At 36.6% G+C, this 21,215-nt stretch overlaps 1 protein-coding gene across 3 annotated transcripts in view; it reads right to left on the bottom strand.

The window, feature by feature from the left end:
* The window catches only part of DCTN2 (dynactin subunit 2), a 50,146-nt gene extending 29,484 nt beyond the window's left edge, over positions 1 to 20,662 (bottom strand). For all 3 annotated transcript variants that reach the window (XM_039368146.1, XM_039368147.1, XM_039368148.1), the window contains exons 1-2: positions 20,549 to 20,662; positions 17,471 to 17,539 (exon numbers count right to left, since the gene is read on the bottom strand). In XM_039368146.1, coding sequence (XP_039224080.1) covers positions 17,471 to 17,539; positions 20,549 to 20,584 — 105 coding nt within the window. In that variant the 5' untranslated portion in view covers positions 20,585 to 20,662. The remainder of the gene's footprint in view (positions 1 to 17,470; positions 17,540 to 20,548) is intronic.
* Between the last annotated feature and the right edge of the window lie 553 nt (positions 20,663 to 21,215).

Here is a 21,215-nt window from a genome sequence, read left to right as displayed (position 1 = left end):
TAAAATGTGGGCACGTTTTTTTCCCCCCATTTTGTCCATCAAGGGTAGATGCAAACAACATTGAACTACATGAACTATTGCTCTAATTCAACATTAGGTAGCTGGCAGTGGGTATATTTATAAAAGATAATAAGATAATAAGAGATAATAAAAATCAAATATAAAAAGCCCGGTTATTCATCTCAGGAAATCATTCATTAAAATTCCTTTATAATTTTCAAGCCCGTGAAGTTAGGCATTTGAATTAATTTTTTATAATTAGCTTTGGATGGTGGGCTTATTTTTTTTTTTTTACAATATTTGTCACTTTTTACAGTTTTTATTAATTTATTAATTTAGAATATTTGTAATTCTACTCTATAATAAGCTTCTTAGTGGGGCTCACTTTTTCTGTATGGAAGATGAAATATAGAAATGCACTGTCTCTTCCTAGCTCACGGTGTAAAATCTGTAGATCTGATTCTATCTTACAGTAGATCTGATTATAACTAGAATCTAGAAGCTCCTGGAGGATTATAGGCTTAAACCTCACATCTGGGCCAGAAAAGATAACCAGCACCAAAGATTTCAGTGCTCAAATTACTTGAAGCTTTAGAATTCGATCATCACAAAATGCAGCTGAATAGAAGTTGATAACATTCACACTTCTATCAGTTTCTAGAATTCCTACATATATAGGAAGGACATGGAGCCCAATGATCAGAATCCAGTGATAATATAATGAAAATGCTTTAAAAAAACTTTGATGATGTGGATGTAAATTAACCTGAGTTCACAAGTGGAAGTATATTAAAATTCATTTTTTGTTAATCAAAATCATTATTACCTGAGTTTTAATTGTACAGAGAGTACAGAAGCTGAGAACAGAATTACCATCTGCAAACCCATTACACATATTGCTGTTCTCTTCTCAGGTATAACACCTCAAAAGAAATTAAGTAAAAACTATTCAATGGCTATTCATATTCTCCCAGCTATAATCAATACATCAATAAAATGAACAGGATCTATAAATAAAAAGCTTTTAATTGACTTTGGAAAGGACCTTTGCTGTAGAGTATTTATTTGTTATAGGTATTATAGAAAGACTTTGACTATGAATGCAGGACAGCTAAATAAAATAGAATTATATAAAGAATTTGTCGTTTTCTTTTTCCATTTTGTTTCAACTGCTTTTGGAAAAGCAGGGTTTCAGAACTGTCAATGCAAAAACATGATCCTTTACTTTTTATTCACTTCTTACTCCTTAACGAGAAAAATACAGACTTACCAATGAATATTATGAAATTAAAATACATCTAAATTATGACAATGCATATTTATTACACAGTACAGTTGTAACTGTATCGATAAAATTTTCAAAGCTTCTGAGACAATGCAAAATCTATTTATTTTTCATTACGGACCAAGGTGAATCTCAAACTCATTCCCCTTGAAAAAATATGTGATTTGCTTATGATAAACATCTTTCCATCCATATTCCTCCATAGAAAAAAGGCTGTTTGATATATCCAGTAATATGTATAGCAAAAATGCATCAAAGCTGCATTTTACTTAGCATTATTTTCACAAGGTTTCTTCCATTTTGTCACAGCTCAATAAAAAAAAATCACCAACTGATTATATCAGATATAAAACTACAACAGATTTCCTCCAAGATGACATGCTTAAGGATAGGGCGATCTTTTTCTCCTGCCGATGCACAGCTGATTTTGCTGCTAAAGCAGGTTCTTTTGCTCCCTTGATTTGAACGGGAGCAGGAGTGAATTCTTCCAAAATTACAACTCTATTATATTGGTACAAATTTTAAATGGGCTAAAAGAATGTGTGAATATCTCAGCCAATACAGGTATCCTCGCCTTACAACCAATCGCTTAATGAACATTCAAAATTAGGGCAGACCCTCCAAAAGCTACTTATGAACTGATCCCAAAGTTATGGTTGCTGCAGTGCTTCAGGGGCTATTGGAGGCCTTGGGAGGCCTAGAACAGGGCCTTTACTAGACCTCCAAGGGCTTCCCCCGGGGTCCTGAGGCACCCTGTGCTCTACTTAACCCAGACATTCATTTAACAACTGCATGAGAAAGAATAGACATTGGGGGGGTAGACTTAAGTGAGGTGATTGCTTGGGTGCCCCATTCAACAGCCGTCACAACTTCTGATTATACTGGGCAGGCTCTATTATAATTATGAGTCAAGGACTACCGGTATTTAAATAATGCTTTGTAGTTTAAGCTCTGCAAAAGCTGAACAGTGGGAAATGCTTAGCTGTGGAGTGGGTGGTTCATCTGAAAATGGGCTATAAAGCAATCATTCCTTGTACAATTACAACTTTTATATTAGCACATCTGGCTTTCATTACAGCAGAAATGGCTTTGGATCCTTGGTCAGAAGAAAAAGAGGAACAAAATATTCAAAGGTTTGTATGGAAACTGAAAAAAGGTGATCCTCGACTTACAACCATTCATTTAGTGACCATTCAAAGTTACAATGGCATTGAAATATCAAAGTGACTTATGAGTGTCCCTCACACCTATGGTCACTGCAGCATACCCACGATCACATGATCAAAACCTGCATGTATGTACATGGTTGCAGCATCCCAAGGCCATGTGATCATCATTTGCAACCTTCCCAACCACGTCCGACAAGCAAAAACCATAGGGAAAGTTGGAATCAGTTAAGAACCGCATGATTCACTTCATTGCAGTGATTCGCTTAGCAATTGTGACAAAAAAGCCATAAAATAGGGCACAACTCCTTTAACAATTACTTTGCTTAGCCATGGAAATCCTGGTCCCAATTGCAATTGTAAGTCAAGGACTTCCTGTACTATGTAAACATTTAAATTCATGTCTTTCTACTGTTCCCTCAGAATCAAAATTTTACACTTTTGGCACAAAGATCCTCTGTTTATGGTTATAGTGTAAAATACTATATACAGAGGTAATATTAAGAATACATTTACATATATTAAAAATATAACAGCAGGGGGAAAAACAGCCAAGCGTGAAGGGCAAAAGCTTAGAAATGAGGCATAAGTTAAATGTGAAGACAGTATTTGGATAAATAGGGTAAAGGCAAACAAATACAACAGGAAGAAATATAAATGGACTGGAAGTTAATTCATATTTATTTTGGAGCTTCCATAATAACGCATGCTAATATTTTACTTTTTAGTGTTTATACTTGCACCACCATTTTAGAGCACTGTCTTCAGTGAACAATTTAAGAATTTCAGTAAATATTATCAAATGCCTATTTTTTTTTAAAAAAAACCCTCCTTTTCTCTACTTAACCCTCATCTCACTGAAAAAGTACTTCCTTCTTTAACCAAATGAACAAACCATTTAGATATACATGTTATATGATGAAATATATTAATTCCCATCAAAACAGGTTATGTATTTCAATGTATCATTTGGACATCTTTAATGGCAGCTTTTTTAAAATCCACAGCAAAGAAAACATCTCTTTTTTTCTCTCTGGTAACCTTTCCTCTTCAATGGCAGAGATCTGATATTTTTAGACAGCATTTACACAAAGCAAAGAATCTCTCTCATTTTCATAGCAGGTAATGACAGGCTAAAAGTATAATGCTATCGTTCAAGCTAGATAGGCAGCTGTTTGTTTCATTGGGGCACTCTGTACTAGAAGCTACAGCACTATTATTCTGCAACAAACAAGTGGAGCACAGTTGCCTGACCTTTAAGAAAGCTTAACATCCTTTTGATGCAATTAGCTGGAGTGGGAAGCTATGCACCTCTATATGGTGCTGAAGTTCAACTCTCAATGGCCCTAGCCAACTGGATCGAATGATGAAAGGGGCTTGGAGCCATAATTCACCAATATCTGGAGGGTCACATTCTCCACTTTTGGGTTATAGCACCAAAGATTGCCTAGAGCAGCGGCCCCCCAACCTTTTGGACACCAAGGACTGGTTCTGTGGAGAGAGGTTTTTCTGCAGACCAGAGGGGGCATGGTTTCGCGTCCTGCCTGCATCCTGCGGATGGGGCTTTGCTTGTTTGCACAGACTGGTATCTGGCATACCACAGACTGATGCCGGAGATTGGCGACCCCTGGCTTAGAGGCTGCATCTACTAAAACCCACCTTACAAGATAAGCCTAGTCAAGCTTGAATTAAAATATAAACAATTGCTTTTCATTTTGGTATTTTCAAGGCAATCTCCTCTTTTATTTTTTCTCTTCCTACTTACCTTTTTTACTCTAATCCCTAACGCTATAATAGCTGGCTTAGATCTGGGTGGTCCCCAGCTAACAACTGGTGGAATTCAGTTACAGCAACAATGGAGAGTGCCAGGATTGCCATTGCTAAGCAATGAGGCTATGTGACCTCATGCTTTATGACCATCTGTATTGCCAAGACCACAGTGACTGGAATTCCGGCAATTACGACCCACTAAATCTGAATATGCCAGTTGAAGTAGACAGCCTTTAAACTGCGCCCAAGTGTCTTATTGATTTCATACAGTGTATTAGGCACAGTGAGTTTTGTGAAAAGAAAAAAAAGTACAACATTACAAAATAATAAAATAAATGCCTCATGCCAGCATTAGGGAGTCAGGACTGTCGCTGTAATTTTGAAGATATGATATGAGGACCATTTTATCCATAATTTTTGTCTGTCAAGAGGGCTTCTGGAACTTTTGCTGAAGTAAAAAGGAGAGGGTCAAGTGCAATCCCTACCTTTTGCTTTCTGCTGTATATCTGTATTTTAAATTCTATCAACATACTTTTTATTCTGCCTCTGACAAACATGCATATCCCGATTCAATGTCTGATTCAAAATAAAAGGTTAAATTAAAATAAAACCCAAAGATAATACATTAAGTTCAAAGATATACAAAGCACACAGTGGCAAGCAGCAAATTAAATAGTTATGTAAATTAACACTAAGATAAGATTTTTCATATCAGTTGGCACTATAACTGAGGCTTAAATATCAGGCATTATTAATCTCAAAAGATTGGCTAAATTGTTATATAACTTCCATCACTAGCTGTAGATTTTACTAAGCCTACAGAAAGGAACCACTACTTCAGTGTGCTTTTAGCTAGCATTACACAGGTAATGCTTTGTTGACCTGATTACTCCTCAATCCCTATGCCCCGTTACTATGAGACTAAATGTACCTCCCACAATTCCCTTTGGGAATGCTTGCATGCCAAGAAGAGAAAAATAGCTTTTATGCAACTCACTGCAAAACATTTAAGGGCATACATCAACACTATCTACTATACTGCAGGAATAGGCAAGCCTTTAGCAGGAGATGGGAGGAAACTTTAAATATAAACTATATGGTTTTGAGTTCCATATTTATCTACAGAGACAGAGGATGAGACATATTGTCATAGATGCTCATGGACACAACACCTGCAGAAAAACACAGGGGCAGTGTGCCTTCTTCAATCACCTTGAGCAGCTCTTGTATTTGAGGCAACAATGCACCTTATTTACATCAGGGCACTTTATTATGTGTTACTTTATGGAAAGCCCAACTAAGGACTGTATAAGGCAGTCTTCCCAAAACTGGGTAAATTATCCAAAATTTGATAAAAGTGGGTATTGTTTTTCTTTGAGTAATGACAACGGTCCCATTATTCTTTTACAACAGGGATATTAAATAAAGCCTTTCTGATAAGCAGTAAAAAAGACTTTCTGGTGGGTTTTGGGTAATGGAGGAAAAAGCTGAGAAACACTGGTATAAGGGCTTTATAAAATTATAAATGATATAAAATTATTTTAAAAATCACTATCTTTTTCACAATATTAAAGGCTATATCATATGTATTTTGAATAGGAATGATGCCAGAATGGATCCTTTAAAAAAAACGTCTCTGAGAGGAATTTGGGCATACAGTGACCATACCTACCAATTGCTTTGCATTAAGATTTTAATGTGACGCACCCAGTCTAGATACAGTAATCTCTAATAGTAGAAGGCAGAAACTTCTTTTAGTGATAATCTCAATGAATCAAATTGGATTTTGCCTTTAAATTTGTGACCTTTAGATGCAAAAGTCACAAATTGCAGATTATGAATGGTTCACAGATCTGAATAAATGGAAATGACAATAGGCTTGAAACTCTTCAATCAAAATTTCTTAAAATAACGGTCCTAAACTAGTCAATAGTATTCTGCCCTAAACATTCCAGGCTGTTTTATCCTGAAGAAAAGAAATTGAGAAAGATATGTGGCACTGTGGCTTTTCATCCCAATTAACCGAACCCTTTGAACCTAAAAATACCAAATGATGAAATTGGGCATGGGTTTTCAAAAATCAATCATCATCCTATCTCTTTCCCACTGGAGATTAATAAGAGACCCTTTATTTCAGCAATCTGCCACATATGAAAGACAACTTCTCTATAGCCACACTAAATGCTTTGCTATATTTTCCTTCCATTATTACTGGAAGGAAAATATTGTAAAATCCCAAGAGCAGAGCAAATGTGCCCATGTAGACTAAAGCAGAAACAAAAGACAATGCATTATTTTGTTTCCATTCTTTTCAGGTTATCACAATAATTTAATATAATGACTCATTGCTATGTACTCAAACTCTTGAGCAGGTGACTCAAATAAAAGTAAATCCTTTTTCCAGACACAATCCCACAAGGATTGTGAGGTTTTGATAGTTGTTCTTGTAAAGTATGCAAGGAAGCATAAGGAATCAACTTACAGATATATTACTACTGTAAGTACTCTATTTTTCAGTTAGAACCTATTACATCCTTGAAAATATTAGGGCAGAATCTTTCATAAATTCTCTTCAACAAAAAATATATATTTTCACTGACACAATGGCCAAACTTGCAGGTATCTATTTACAAAACCATCTCCTCAATTTTTATCAGCCTGAGAAACAGCCTTCACATACCGTATATGCAGTTTAGTCTAAGACAACATATTAATATTAGTTTTTATATATATCAAAAAATTCATAACACTGTTCAACAGTCATTTTTATACAGGAACATTTGTTTTGGTTGAAAAATCCTGAAAAATCCAATCTTGTATAAGTTTTAAATCACAAATTTCCTTTTAAATTATAGTTATTTTCTCTATATAATTGTGATTTTTATTTTGAAAACAAAAATATAAAAAAAACTCTTTAAAAAAATGGAACAATCAAACTGGAATCGCTCATTTATCTCTCTAATAAGCCAGGGATCAGAAACCAAAAAAACTCTGACATGTTACAAGGGATAAAACAGGGTTCCTGAGTCAAGGAGGAATCAAAAAGGAATATTAAAATTAATACACTGATTTGCTATTAGAACCTCTGGGTTGCCACGATATGCCAAAAGCCTAATTTAAAATGATTGCAGGTTGACATCACATTAGTTTATTGTAATGAGAATAAAATAACCTGAAGCTTTCAGTTTTATTTCTAATTAATCTGTTTCAAGTTAATCAGAAGTTAGGACATAAGGCCAAATTGCAATTAATTGTGATTTATTGACATATAACAATTCCATAATACATTGATTGATGCTGGTTTATTTCAAATAAATCATACCTAAGATTAATGAAAAAAAATTGTGGGAATTAATCACCAGAGGCTGTTAATGGTTGGGCAAATGACAGAAAAACCAAAGGAGGGTGAGCACTTGAGCCCATGATGCATTTCCTGTCATGTCCAAGAATCAGCTTCTGGCACTATACTCTAAGCCAGAGCATTTGTTAATGGGTGCTATGGTTACTGCAAAAAAAAAAAAAAAAAGTGGATGCAAGATTGAACTATTAAAGGCAGAGTCAATATGAATAGGCTTTGTGAGGGAGTTTTAAATATTCTGTATATAGTGTAAAAAGGGATATACAAAAACAAAGAATCAAAACTCTTTTGATTCTAAACCAGCGGTTCTCAACCTGTGGGTCGCGACCCCATTTGGGGTCGAATGACCATTTTACGGGGGTCACCAAACAACGCAATCCGCCATTTTTTCCCCTCAGGGGGCGGTGCCGCGCGTGGGGCGGCGCCGCACATGGGGCGGTGCCGCGCATGCGCCGCGTGCATGGGGTGGCGCCACGCATGCACGGCGCGTCCTTATGACCAGGGTCGCTGTATAAAAAGGTTGAGAACCACTGTTTTAAACTTTAAAATCTATAGCACTGATGACGAACCTTTTAGAGAACACGTGCCCAAACTGCAACCCAAAACCCATTTATTTATCGCCAGGTGCCAGGTGGGCGTAACCCACTGAGTGGATGTGGCTGTAGTCATGGCAGACTGGGTGGGTGTGGCCAAGGTGGGCGTGGTCACCTCGATGTTGCTCAGGAGGGGCACCTGTGGGGCCGGGCAGGGTTGGGGGAGATCCAGGGAGTCTCTGGCAGGTGGGCGATGGGCAGGAAGCTCGTCCTGTGGGGTGAGGCGAGCCAAGGTGAGGCAGGGCAGGGGTGCCATTGTCGCAGGGCAAGGCGTGGCAGGGGCCAAGACAGCTGCTGCCTGACACCATCAGTCCCCACACACAGAGGCCAGCAAGCGCATGGGGGCCAACAGTGTCCATCAGCAGTGCCCCTCAACTAGCGCACTGTGGGGCTCTGCAGCCTGCCACCAGCAGTTTAGAGAAGCCGCCTCTGAGTGGACGGCCGCCCGACAGCTGAGAAGGCGATGCAGTGGGTCGTGCCTGGGAAAAGAAAAGCATGCGAGGCCAGGATGGACAGAGGGAGGGAAACCAGCCATGCCGGGATGCATCTGGCTACGTGGGACCTCAGCGAGTTAGCAGGTGGCTGGTTGAAGAGGGATGGTTGCCATCTTCGGGGCATGGCGCGCGTGTTCACAGAGAGGGTTCTGAGTGCCGCCTCTGGAACGCGTGCCATAGGTTCGCCACCACTGATCTATAGCATCCATTTTATAGAGCCTTCATGAGATTCAACAAGCACTTCCACAGGAAAAAAAATCATTACACTGGACTTGTACAACAATCCATTATTTGAATGTACTTTTAACAACATGGGATCACATCATGACTAATCATAATGCCATTCCATCACAGGCTGGCAGCATAGTGAGACAGAAACCAGATACTCTAACTAGGACTTTTCTTTCCATAGCTAAGTCTCATCCTGAAATTTTACTTTCAAATTTCTGTAGCTACTTAAAAGGATTACTATAATTCCTTCTTCATTAAAAAAATAAGTGATATTCTTCCAATATATCTAAGTTATGCTTCCTTCGGGATTATAAACTAGCTGTGTCCTTGGAGATTTTCATTATTTCCCATCCCAAACAAATCTGATTACAGTAATTTTTAAACCTCAGAGATGTCACGGCTTTTCTGGTCCTACTCATTTTCTTCTGGGCGAGTTCAGATTAAAAAAGGAACTCAATTAAGCAAGACCATCATTAAGTATGACAAATATCTCAAAGTCAAAAGAATGGAAGACAATGTCTTGAAATCACAGAACCAAAGTATACATTCCAAAGGGAAAAAAAGGCAGTGTGTGTGTGTGTGTGTGTGTGTGTGTGTGTGTGTGTGTGTTTTCTGAGGTTTTCGCGGGTGTTTGTATGTAGGTCTTTGGTTGTTCGGGTTTTCTCCCGCGTAAAATTGGAAGTGTCTTGGCGACGTTTCGACGAAGTCCCATTCGTCATCTTCAGGCTGATGTTTTCAGCACGAAGCTGAAAACACCAGTCTGAAGATGACGAATGGGACTTCGTCGAAACGTCGCCAAGACACTTCCAATTTTACGCGGGAGAAAACCTGAATAGCCAAAGACATACATACATACATACATACATACATACATACATACATACATATGTATACACACACACACACACACACACAAAATACTTTGCAATTTGGTGGAAATGTTAGACTAATCCCACATATAGTCAATTCAGTCTGATTTCAGTACGTTGTTGTTAGTTGCAAAGTCGTGTCCGACCCATCGCGACCCCATGGACAATGTTCTTCCAGGTCTTCCTGTCCTCTACCGTCTTCTGGAGTCCATTTAAGCTCACTCCTACTGCTTCAGTGACTCCATCCAGCCATCTCAGTCTCTGTCATCTATTCTTCTACTGCCTCAATCTTTCCCAGCATTAGGCTCTTCTCCAGTGAGTCCTTCCTTCTCATTAGGTGGCCAAAGTATTTGAGTTTCAACTTCAGGATCTGGCCTTCTAAAGAGCAGCAGGATACAATGGTTAAATATGAAAGATTTAACAAGTTCCTTGTGACAGACATACTTGTATTTTTATTATCTGAATGTCATTCTGATTTTATAGCAATAGCACTTAGACTTATATACCATTTCACAGTGCTTTACAGCTCCCTCTGAGTAGTTTACAGAGCCAGCCTATTGCCCCCAACAATCTGAGTCCTCATTTTACCGACTTTGGAAGTATGGAAGGCTGAGTCAACTTTTTTTTTTTTTTTGAAAATATTTTATTAGATTTTATAGGGGTAAGGAAAGAGTAAGAGCAGTGTAGGTAATGGGTGGGATTCAGAGTGGGGTTGAGGGAGGAGATTGAGGGGGGGGGTAGGTACAACAATGAGGTACAACAAAGGGGTTGCCCCCAATAACCTTTAGCAAGCAAACTATCGTCTGGATACAGTTAATATAATAATAAGTATTTGTGGTCAACGAAGATAACTATAGTTATAAACCATATCAATTAACAAACATCAATCCTCTTAATAAGTTTCACAATCATTTTTCGTTAACTCATTTTGTTATCCATTGATAAAAAATTTTCCCATGTTTTAAAATAGACTGATTCTTCTTTCTCTTTGATCTCTAGAGTTAGTCTGTCTATTTCTGCATAGTCTAAAATTTTCCTAATTATAATCTCATCAGATGGTACATTCTCATTTTTCCAATATTGGGCAAATGCTATTCTCATAGCTGTCAATATGTGTAATATTAAATACTCGTTTTCTTTGCCATAGTTAGATCCTAATATTCCTAACAAAAACAATTCTGGCTTAAATTCTATCTGTATTTTAGTTATCTTTTCCAGCCATATATGAATCTTAAACCAAAATTTCTTTGCACTAGGACATACCCACCAGATATGATTATAGGTGTCTGGCTTTTGTTTACATTTTCAACAATCATTCAAAACATTTTTAAACATTTTCGCTAGCCTTACTGGTGTCATGTGCCATCTATAAAACATTTTATCAATTTTTCTATCCCATAGCTTTTGCCAAGCTTCTAAATCAATAGAATATCCAAAAACATTTGCCCAAATTATCATTGTCTCTTTTACTTGTTCTTCCATCTTACATTTTAGCAGAAATCTATAAAGTTTCTTAATCAAATTTTCATCTGTTTTCAAGAGAGTTTGATCAAATTCTATCTGTTCTTTGAAAAATCCCGGTGCCTTTAAATCTTTCTTGTATCTTGTCAGACTTTGTAAATAAGGCCACCATGATAAATCAATACCTTGTCGTTGTAAGTCTTGTCTGTCTTTAAGTTTTCCATCCTTATCCAAAATGTCTTTATAGGTAACGAGTGTATCATAATTAATTAAATTTGGGTATGCAAAGGCTTCTATTGTTGAAAGCCACTCTGGTATTTTAATGTAATTTTTTTGTTTTATTCTCTCCCATTCTAACAGCAGTACATTCCTTATAGCATGATTTTGGAAATATCTGTGTATTTTCCCATACCACAGAAAGGCATGCCAAACCCAATTGTAGATCATGCCCCTCTAGGTAGAGGAGTCTTTTATTTCTCAGTGTTATCCATTCTTTAATCCATGATAAAATAGCTGTTTGATAGCAAAGTCTCCAATCCAGTAGTCCAAATCCTCCACTATATTTGGCTTCTTGTAACATTTTAACTTTAATTCATGCTTTCTTCCCTTGCCATATAAATCTCAGTATTGTTACATTTAGATCATCAAAAAATATCTTCCCCAGTTTTACAGGAATTGTTTGAAATAAAAAAAGTAGTTTCGGTAGGATACTTATCTTAACAGTCGCTATTCACCCTAACAGTGATAGTTGAAGATTTTTCCACTTTCCCAAGACTAATTTTATTTGTTTCAACTATCTTTCGTAATTGTCTTCTTTTTGTGTTGTGCATCTTGGTGTCAGGTAAACGCCTAAATATTTCACTTTTTTAACTATTTGGAAATTTGCCTTTTTTGTAAGATATGTTTTCTGTTTGTCTGTTAGGTTTTTTGTTTATACCTTAGTCTTTTCTCTGTTTATTTTCAAACCAGCCACTTCTCAAAATTTTTCTATTTTCTGCAACAATTTAGTAGCTGTTTCTAGTGGCTCCTCCAAGATAAAGATCAGATCATCTGCAAAATCTTGTAGTTTATATTTCTGGTCTTTCATCTCCAAACCTTTTATTTCCGTGTCTTGCCTGATGTTTCTGGCCAGTACTTCCAATGTTAGAATGAATAGCAAAGGGGATAGTGGACATCCCTGTCTTGTGCCTTTTTTAATATGGAAGCTTTCTGTATAATCTTCATTTAAAAGTATCCTAGCTGTTTGTTTATTATAAATTGCTTGAATTGCATTTATAAAGTTGTTGCCAAAGTCCATTTCCCTCAGCTGATGGAACATAAATTGCCAATTTAAATTATCAAAAGCTTTTTGCGCATCAAGAAATATCAGCACCATCTGCTTCCCTGGATGATTTTCATAATATTCCAAGACATTTAAAATAATCCTTAAATTATTCTTTATCTGTCTTTTAGGTAGGAAACCGTTTTGATCTGTATGAATAAATTCTATCAAGAAGTTCTTCATTCTTTCTGCCATTATCAAAGGAAAAATTTTATAATCCACATTTAATAACGATATTGGTGTATAGTTTTTTATTTGTGTGAGGTCAGGATCTTCTTTGGGTATCAAGGTAATATTAGCTTCTGACCACGAGTTTGGTATTTTTGTCTCTAAGAAAATTTCATTACACAGTTCCTTCAGAATCGGGCTTAATAAGTCCTGGAATACTGTGTAGAATTCTGCAGGAAGTCTGTCTAGACCCAGAGTCTTATCTTTTTTCTGCCTTTTTATGGCTTTTATAATCTCCATCATTGATATTTTCTGGTTTAGTATATTTCTAATATTCTCCGGGACTCTTGGCAAATCACTTTCTTTCAAGTAAGCCTGTATTTCCTCTTTAGAAACTACTTCTGCCTTATAGTGTCTCATAATAGGCCTTAATAATCTGTTTCATTGCATCGTTATGAAAATGTAGCTCTCCTTTTGAGTCTTGTAGTTTACTTATCAGTCTTTTTTCCTTTTCTTTCTTTAGCCTATAATCAAGCCATCTTCCCGGCTTATTGGCATTTTCAAAGAAATTCTGTTTAGACCGTTTGATCTGCTGTGCCAATATATCCATCTCTGCCAAGTTTAATTTATGTTTTATTATCTCCATTTGTTTCTTAAGGATTTTCTTTTGTGGATCAGATTGTAATTCAGATTCCAAATTTTTAAGTTCTTCTCTCAGGTTTGACTGTAATTGTTTCTTTTCTTTATTCTTTTTGGCAGTATATGTTATAGTCAAGCCTCTAAAATATGCTTTGGCCGTGTCCCACACATTTTGAAGGGAGGTTTCTTCTTTCCTATTTATTTTGAAGAAGAATTCCATTTCCCTTGTCGCTAATTGTAGAAATTCTTTCTCTTTCAGTACAGATCTGTTCAAAGAACATCTTAATTTTTTCTTGGTACCTTTCCAGGTCATTTTTATTGGGTTATGGTCTGCCCGACATTAGTTTCTATCTCAATATCTTGTATTATCATTTTCAAGTCATAAGATGTCCATATCATGTCAATTCTAGACCATGATTTACGTCTATTTGAGTAAAATGTATATTGTGATTTTTCTGGATTCATCTCTCTCCATATATCTTGAATATACAATTCTTCTTTCATTTTTAAAAAGGCTTTAGGTAAAGTATTTCCCCCTTTTCTCCCTTGTTTATGACTTTTATAGTCCCAGGATGAATCTGCTATTGCACTGAAGTCTCCCAATATACAAAGATTTTGGTAGTTTAAGTCCATTATTTTGTTGTGTAATTGGTGGTAGAATTGCTCTTGCTTATCATTAGGTACATATATCACAACCATCAGTATCTGTTTTTGATTGAGCATAATTTCCACCATTAATATTCTCCCCTCTTCATCTACATAAACTTGTTCAGGGTTATCTTTTCTTTTGAGGTGCAAGTGTGGAATAAAGCTTACCCATTTTTGTTTATTCTAAAATTCTAGCGTGTTGTCTTTTAATATGTGTTTCTTGTACGCAGATTATGTCCATTTTTAGCTTTTGTATTTAGTAAAAGTTTTTCTCCTCTTTGATGGAGAATTCAATCCATTTATATTTATTGATAAGATTCCAATCTTGTCCATTGCTTTAGTTGTATCTGGATCTCAATCTTCTAGGCAATCTTATTTGTCTCTGATCTCTCGGTCTTGTTTCTTCCTCTGGTGTGGTCTTTTTAACTTCTTCCTCCTCTAAATGTTCAGACACTCCTACAGCACCCATCTCCTCTTGTTTTTTAGATTCAGGGTCCCCTTTTTCCAAAAAGGCTCTGTGCTTATTGAAGAATTCCGCTGCTTTAAGCGAGGTATCCAATCTATATCTTTTCGAGTCCCAGAAAATTAGTATCCCTTCTGGAACCAACCATCTAAAGTTTATTCCTTTGTTAATCAATTTCCTAGTTAAAAACAAATAGTCTCTTCGAGCCTCTCTAATCCTTCTAGGCATTTGCTTAAGGACTAGTATTTCTTTTTCTTTGTATTTTAAGGGTTGGTCTCTTACTATTCTCAAAATCTGATCTCGTATAGATCTTTTAAGGAATCTAACATGGACTTCTCTAGGACCTCTGTTTCTTCTGGCATAGCTTGAGTTAACTCTGAAGGCCTGGTCTATTACTCCTTCCATTTGAGTCTTTCCCATTCCTAAAAGGTCTGAAAGTAGCTCAACTATCAGTCCTAACACATTCTAATCCTTCTCTTCTATTATGTTTTAGAATCTTAAAAAGTATGATGCTCTTTCCATCTCTATGACCGTAAGGGAATCTTCCAGTTCCATATTTGTTTGAGCCAGTCTTTGATTCTCCTCTTGTAAGCACTCTAATTTATGATCAACTTCCACTGATTTATCTTCTACCTTTGGGATCCTTTGTTGGTTATCTGTAATCACCTGTTGAAAGTTTTCAATTTTTGAGTCATTTTAGCAAAATCATTTTTCAGATCTTCATAATTTTTATCAAGATCTTTTTTCAAAAAAGTCAAGGAGGCCACCTGGGCTGCAATTGCCTGTAGTATTGCCTGGGTCTCCTTTTGTTGCCAAGAGAAACAACGTATGTTCTACAATTGGATCAAAAAAATCGTTATAATAATGAGCCACTATAAAAATACCTTCTGAACTGCAAAATATTTAAATATAGAAAGCATCTTACAGAGGTGTTCACTGAAGCAAGATTTGAGTAGCAGGACACAATATTTAACCAAGTTCCTTGTAACAAACATACTTGTATTTGTATTATCTGAATGTCATTTTGATTGTATAGCAATAGCACTTAGACTTATATACCGCTTCACAGTGCTTTACAGGCCTCTCTGAGTAGTTTACAGAGTCAGCCTATGGCCCCCAACAATCTGAGTCCTCATTTTATCAACCTTGGAACGATGGAAGGCTGAGTCAACCTTGAGCAGGTGAGACTCGACTGCCAAACTGCTGGCAGCAGGAAGTCAGCAGAAGTAGCCTGCATTACTGCATTTTAACCACTGCGCCACCGGGGCTCTTGTATTCCTTGAAATAACAAAGAGGATTATTTCCTGAAGCAAAATGAGAACTAGGAAATTCACATTTGACTAATTTAACTATGAATGCATAAAAATCCCACTTAACTGTAATGATCCACCTAATTTGAAAAGGGGGCCTATTTAATATAGCAGTATGGATGGAGTGGAAATGGAGAATATTGCATAGAAGTCAGCCTTATTATCTTCTTTTTCTTTTAAAAAAACAACAACCTAGGTCTATAGTTGTAAGAAGTAAAGTTGTACTGATGAAGCTATTGGTTATGTTTGCAATTAAATATATTTACTATAAGGTAAATAACAGTCACAATTGAGACTGGCAATTTGGTTGTTAAGCAAAAGGGTCACTATGTAAAATTGCAACTGTGCTTATCCTCCTTCAGCTCTACTTTACAAACCTGCAAAGATTATAAATGTCAGAATTAGTCATAAGCTTACTTTTTACATTGTAATTACTATCATAATTGAAAACAATCTTTAAACAAAAGAGTTGCTAAACAAGGACTACTTGTGCAGCTGTAAATGAAAGTTTATGTAACTGCAAAATAGTTAAGTTGTGTAATATTGAATTTACTTTCATTAGGTGAAGAAACATAAAATAGCTTCCTTGGGAATTATATATTGTGGCATACAGAATCTTAGAATCCTAAACTTGTGATAGTGTCTCTTGTAATTCAAGTATTTTACTTTTCTGAATGTGGAATATAAATTTTTAACACTGCATATATAAAGAAGTCTAGCTTATCAAATGATACATCTAATCTTTTCAGAAATTTCTGGTTACAAATATTTAAAGAAAAGAAATACAAGCCTAATTCCAAATATCAAACTCGTAATATATTATGATAATTTAAAATTCATGCCAGTTGTGAACCATTTAAGATTTTTTTTTCCCTAGCTTCTCCTGGAATGCTTTCTTTCAGACTGGGACTACTAACTATTACATCTAATTGTAAAAGCTTGGCTTTATTTATTTTTCTTATTAATCAAATCTGTATAGCTGTCCAGCTTATAAAAAGCAATTCTGAGCAACCTACAAGAATCAAGTAAAGCAACGAGTATAAAACCAATTAATTGTTCATTACAGCAAAGGTCTCATCACCAAAGTCAATTAATGCTTGCCCAGTATAGCTTTACTGATGGATTTCCACCAAGAATTTTAAGAAGACGTCAAGGGAATCTTGCACTTGAATATAAACTGACTAAAGTTCATATATAACTAATAAAAAACACATTAAAAAGCCTCACACATATACAAAGGCACAAAAACAACTCTTTTCAGACAAGAAGGAATAAAAATAACTTTGAAAGATTTCAAAGCAATTGTCTAATATCTAATCTTGATTTAGAAAATTGTTATTACAAAACAACAAATATTCTCCTTAGAAAATCTACAGTTCAGAATTATTTTGTGGACTCACATTAAGGAAGCGAGAAGCAGTCAAGGAGATCAATAGTTTAACAGATTGATGTTTTTAAGTTTATTCAGGTTTATTTCAGTTATATGAAATCCAGTTCTCTTTAACAAAGATTTAAAATACCAAATTATATCTCTTTCCAATTTACATATTTCCTTTCATTTGGTCACTCTATCACAATAGTAGGCAATACAAGTCACTACTGATGAAATGACATTTTTGAAAATAGTCTGAGGGCTACATATTTAATACTCATAATTTTTTTTAAAAAAACAATAGAATTTCGTATGTTCCTACCGCATCAAATTCTGCTTGATCATCTTCAGGGAGGTCACTTGTTTCATAAACATCAGGCTCATTCCTGGCCTGAAAAACAATGAGAAAAAAAAATCAGAATATTAATCCAGATTCTGAAGGGACCTACTACAATAGCATTTTCTTTAAAAAAGATCTATCATTAATTAATAACAGTATGAATTAACTCTTTTTATCTAAAGAACTAAAATCAGAGAACATAACAATATGGACCACACTTAAAGTTAAGTAATAGGTTTTCCAAACTTTTCTTTTGTAAGATCCTTGTATATTTTTATTTTTAATTATCTTATGTTTTATGTTGCCCAGAGGCAGGATAGAGCTGGGAAACTTAAAAATAAATAAATCCCACATACTGGCCCAGAGAATATTTATTAGCCCATTCACAACTTAATGCTGCTGTTTTCAATTATTCAGCCTTAATAAAACCTTTTCAATAACAAGTAAAGATTCAAAGGGAAAAATTCAAGGGAGATTAATGAACCTGACTGAATTGCATGTATAATCTACAGACTTATTTGTGGTGTTTCCTCACTTAGAAAATACATAGTGATGGCTAAATCAGTAGTTGATATTACCACTTCTGCTGTTCAGAACCAGGCCTATAAACTCCAGCAGAATCACAAACTATTGGCCTCATCAGTATTAAATCAACTCAGGCAACCAGGTGCATGGTCATTAGCAAAAGGCATGATGGAGTACTTTAAAAAAACTCTCAGCAGAAAAATGTACATACTGTGATCAACTCTGGTGCAATGAGAAATATACACGAGGGCAATAAACTTCCATTTGGTTATCAATGACAGACACCCGCAGATACAGAACTTTTATTATACATATTAGAAAACTACAACATTATATTACGACATAATCACCATTCAAATTGAGGCACTTGTCATAACGTCTTACAAGATTTGAAATTCCTTAGTAGTAGTCGCTCAGCACCAAATCTGGGCTATTGGGGGGGGGGGGTGTTGATCAAAAACATCCCAATGGAACTGCTTCAAAAGTTCTTGGGTGCGTTTAGAGATGTGTGGGCGACTATTATTGTGAACCAACACCATACCGGAAGTGGTGTCATAGAAAATCCCGCCAAATGTGAAGATACCAAAGGAGTGCTAGTGAAGTTCATGGAGTGTGGTTTGACCATCAGTTCAGACTTCTACTGTGAAACGTTATGAAAACTCAGGAGAGCCATCCATAACAAGCATTGGGGCATGCGGATTTCCGGTGTGGTGTTGGTTCACGATAATGCTCGCTCGCACATTGCTAGATGCACCCAAGAACTTTTGAAGCAGTTCCATTGGGATGTTTTTGAGTGCCCAGTAGAACAAAATGTTGCTCAAATGTGAACAGTAAATGTTGCCCAAATGTGAGCAGTAAGGTCACATACCTGCAAAAATATGGGAAAAGCAAATGTCCTTTCAAGGGAATGAGGGGAAATTCTATATGTAGTGAAAAATGAAACATTCTGCAAATCAGCTTTTGACAATAAGAAACCATATTATTTCAGAATAGCTCTCTAACAAAAAAATACCACAATGTCTGAATTAAACAACAACAACCAATTGGGTTAGGCAGAACTCATTCAGTTTTATCTTATTAAAGCCCTGCTGATTGCTGGCATGTTTCCTAAAATATAAAGTAGTCTTCCCTAACACTGTACATTTAAAAAAAATATGGAATCCACATATTTTAATCAACTTTTAATTCATTTGTATTTTACAGTACAACATACAGACGAAACAAAGCTGCTTAGTTAGCAATGTTTATTCCAGCTAGGTGTTGGCTCTCCAGAATCTCAAGATTTCCTGCTATGCAAGCTAACTGAAGCTGCCAGGGACTGAATGCAGAATCTCCTGTGTGCAGAGTAAGCCGTTAACCACTAAGCAATAATCCCTCACAAATGCTGAATTACTCCAATGACAGGACAAAATAGAGAGATGTTGCTACAGGGCATGGAATGTGCCATCCCTTAGGGTTCCTATCTACTCCAGATAAAATACCTATAAAGTGTCTGCAACCCAAACCTTAGGTTATATCCTTCAATGTGATACTAGACCCTTTTTAACTGAGACAAGCACAATTTATTGATTATTGTGTTGTCTGGCAGTTCAGTCAGCAACTAGCAGCAGCAACTTTTCATTCTCTCATACCCTGCATTTAAGACATTGGAACAAAAGTATCGTCATCATACTTGTCTTTAGAGAAAAGTGCCATTGGATTTGCACACCATGTTATCACTAATAGACATTTATATTCTGGAATAGCTTTTGATGGGAATATCTAATTTTCATGTTCTTCCTTCAACTATATTTTATCACCCTGGCAGTGGTGGAGAAAAGCCAGAGAGAAGTGTAAAGTATTTTAGGGGGAAGATGTGAGAATGAGGAAAAGACTCTAAGAAACATTTTGCTTATACTTTCTATGTTTGTGTCAACTCTACAATGAGTTGGTACAGTTTGCACCAACAAAATCACATGCAACATTCATTATCAATCTTTTCTTCAATTTCCATTATGGCTCTTTTTCACCTAACTATAGTTTAATTAAGTCCAGATATAAACAATAGCCAACAGACACAGAGAGCCTTGTATTCTGAAAAGTGTGGGAAACGAGCTGGCAACATCTGTCCTCCAGAATATTATTCAATACTCCCTGCTCTTTCTGCAGGGGATCCCCGCCTGTCTGCACAACCTCAGGGGCACTCCTTTCTTAATGGCATCCTGTCGTCCCGGCTGCCCGTCCTTTGGGATGAGGCTGAGCTTTGGGCTTCCCTTAAACCTCTCTAATCTCAGCCAAGACGAAGGAGCTCCACTCCCTGGCGCGAATCAAAAGGCCCACTTTATGTTCAGGTGCTCCTCTTCTCTTCTCCCACCCATCTCTTCATCCAGCCATCCCGCATCCTGCAGCCCCGTATCTCCAGTTCCACTAATCTTTCCGATCCCACCCTTTTCCTCTCCCTAGGCGCGGTTCATGCTCCTCCATCCTTAACGCGGCACCAGCCTCCCCCCGCCCCCACTCCTTTCTCCCCGCAGGGGCTTCTTTCATGCCACTCACAATGCCGGGCAAGTCCGCATACTTGGGATCGGCCATAACCAGGTGCAGGGATGGGCTGAAGCCACCTAGGCCGGTGAGAGGCAGAAAAGCCAAGTATCGCGAGAACAACCGAGAGACGCGATGGGAATACTGAAAGACTTTGGGGGTTTTGCCGCGCTATACTTTCTGGGAGCTGTAGTCCTGGAGGCAAGGAAGTAATTTAGTCATCCACTGCTGGATGAAGAACGCTAAATTTAGTCGTTACTGGGAACGTTCTTAGTCTACGCTAGCGATTTCTCCAGGGTTGATTTTAATTTTGTTTTCATTTCAGGCTTCAAAAGCACAGAAGAAGCTTCACATCAAAGTTAAAACCAGAAATTCCAGGGAAAAAAGGATTTCTGATTTTTATTATTAGTAATTGGCTATTATTAGCCTTCTTTATGCCCTGGTGCTTTTTATTCTTTATTTTTGTGCTTGAGTTTTCATCTTTTTAGTATCCTAATTCTTCTACATCTACAAGAAAAGTAGCCAACTTTTTAAAAACAAATACATTTAAGATTTATAAAATAATGTGCCTGCAAGATTTTTCAGAAGTAACAGGAACAATATAAAAATTTGGAACTTTATGGTCTTCTAGTCCAACCCCCCTTCAAGCAAGAGACCCTATACCAGGGGTAGGCATACCTTG

This window comes from Crotalus tigris, unplaced genomic scaffold, assembly GCF_016545835.1.
Source record: "Crotalus tigris isolate CLP2741 ecotype Arizona unplaced genomic scaffold, ASM1654583v1 scf7180000020655.604591, whole genome shotgun sequence".
NCBI lineage: Eukaryota > Metazoa > Chordata > Lepidosauria > Squamata > Viperidae > Crotalus > Crotalus tigris.
This window is presented reverse-complemented; position numbering and strand designations above follow the sequence as displayed.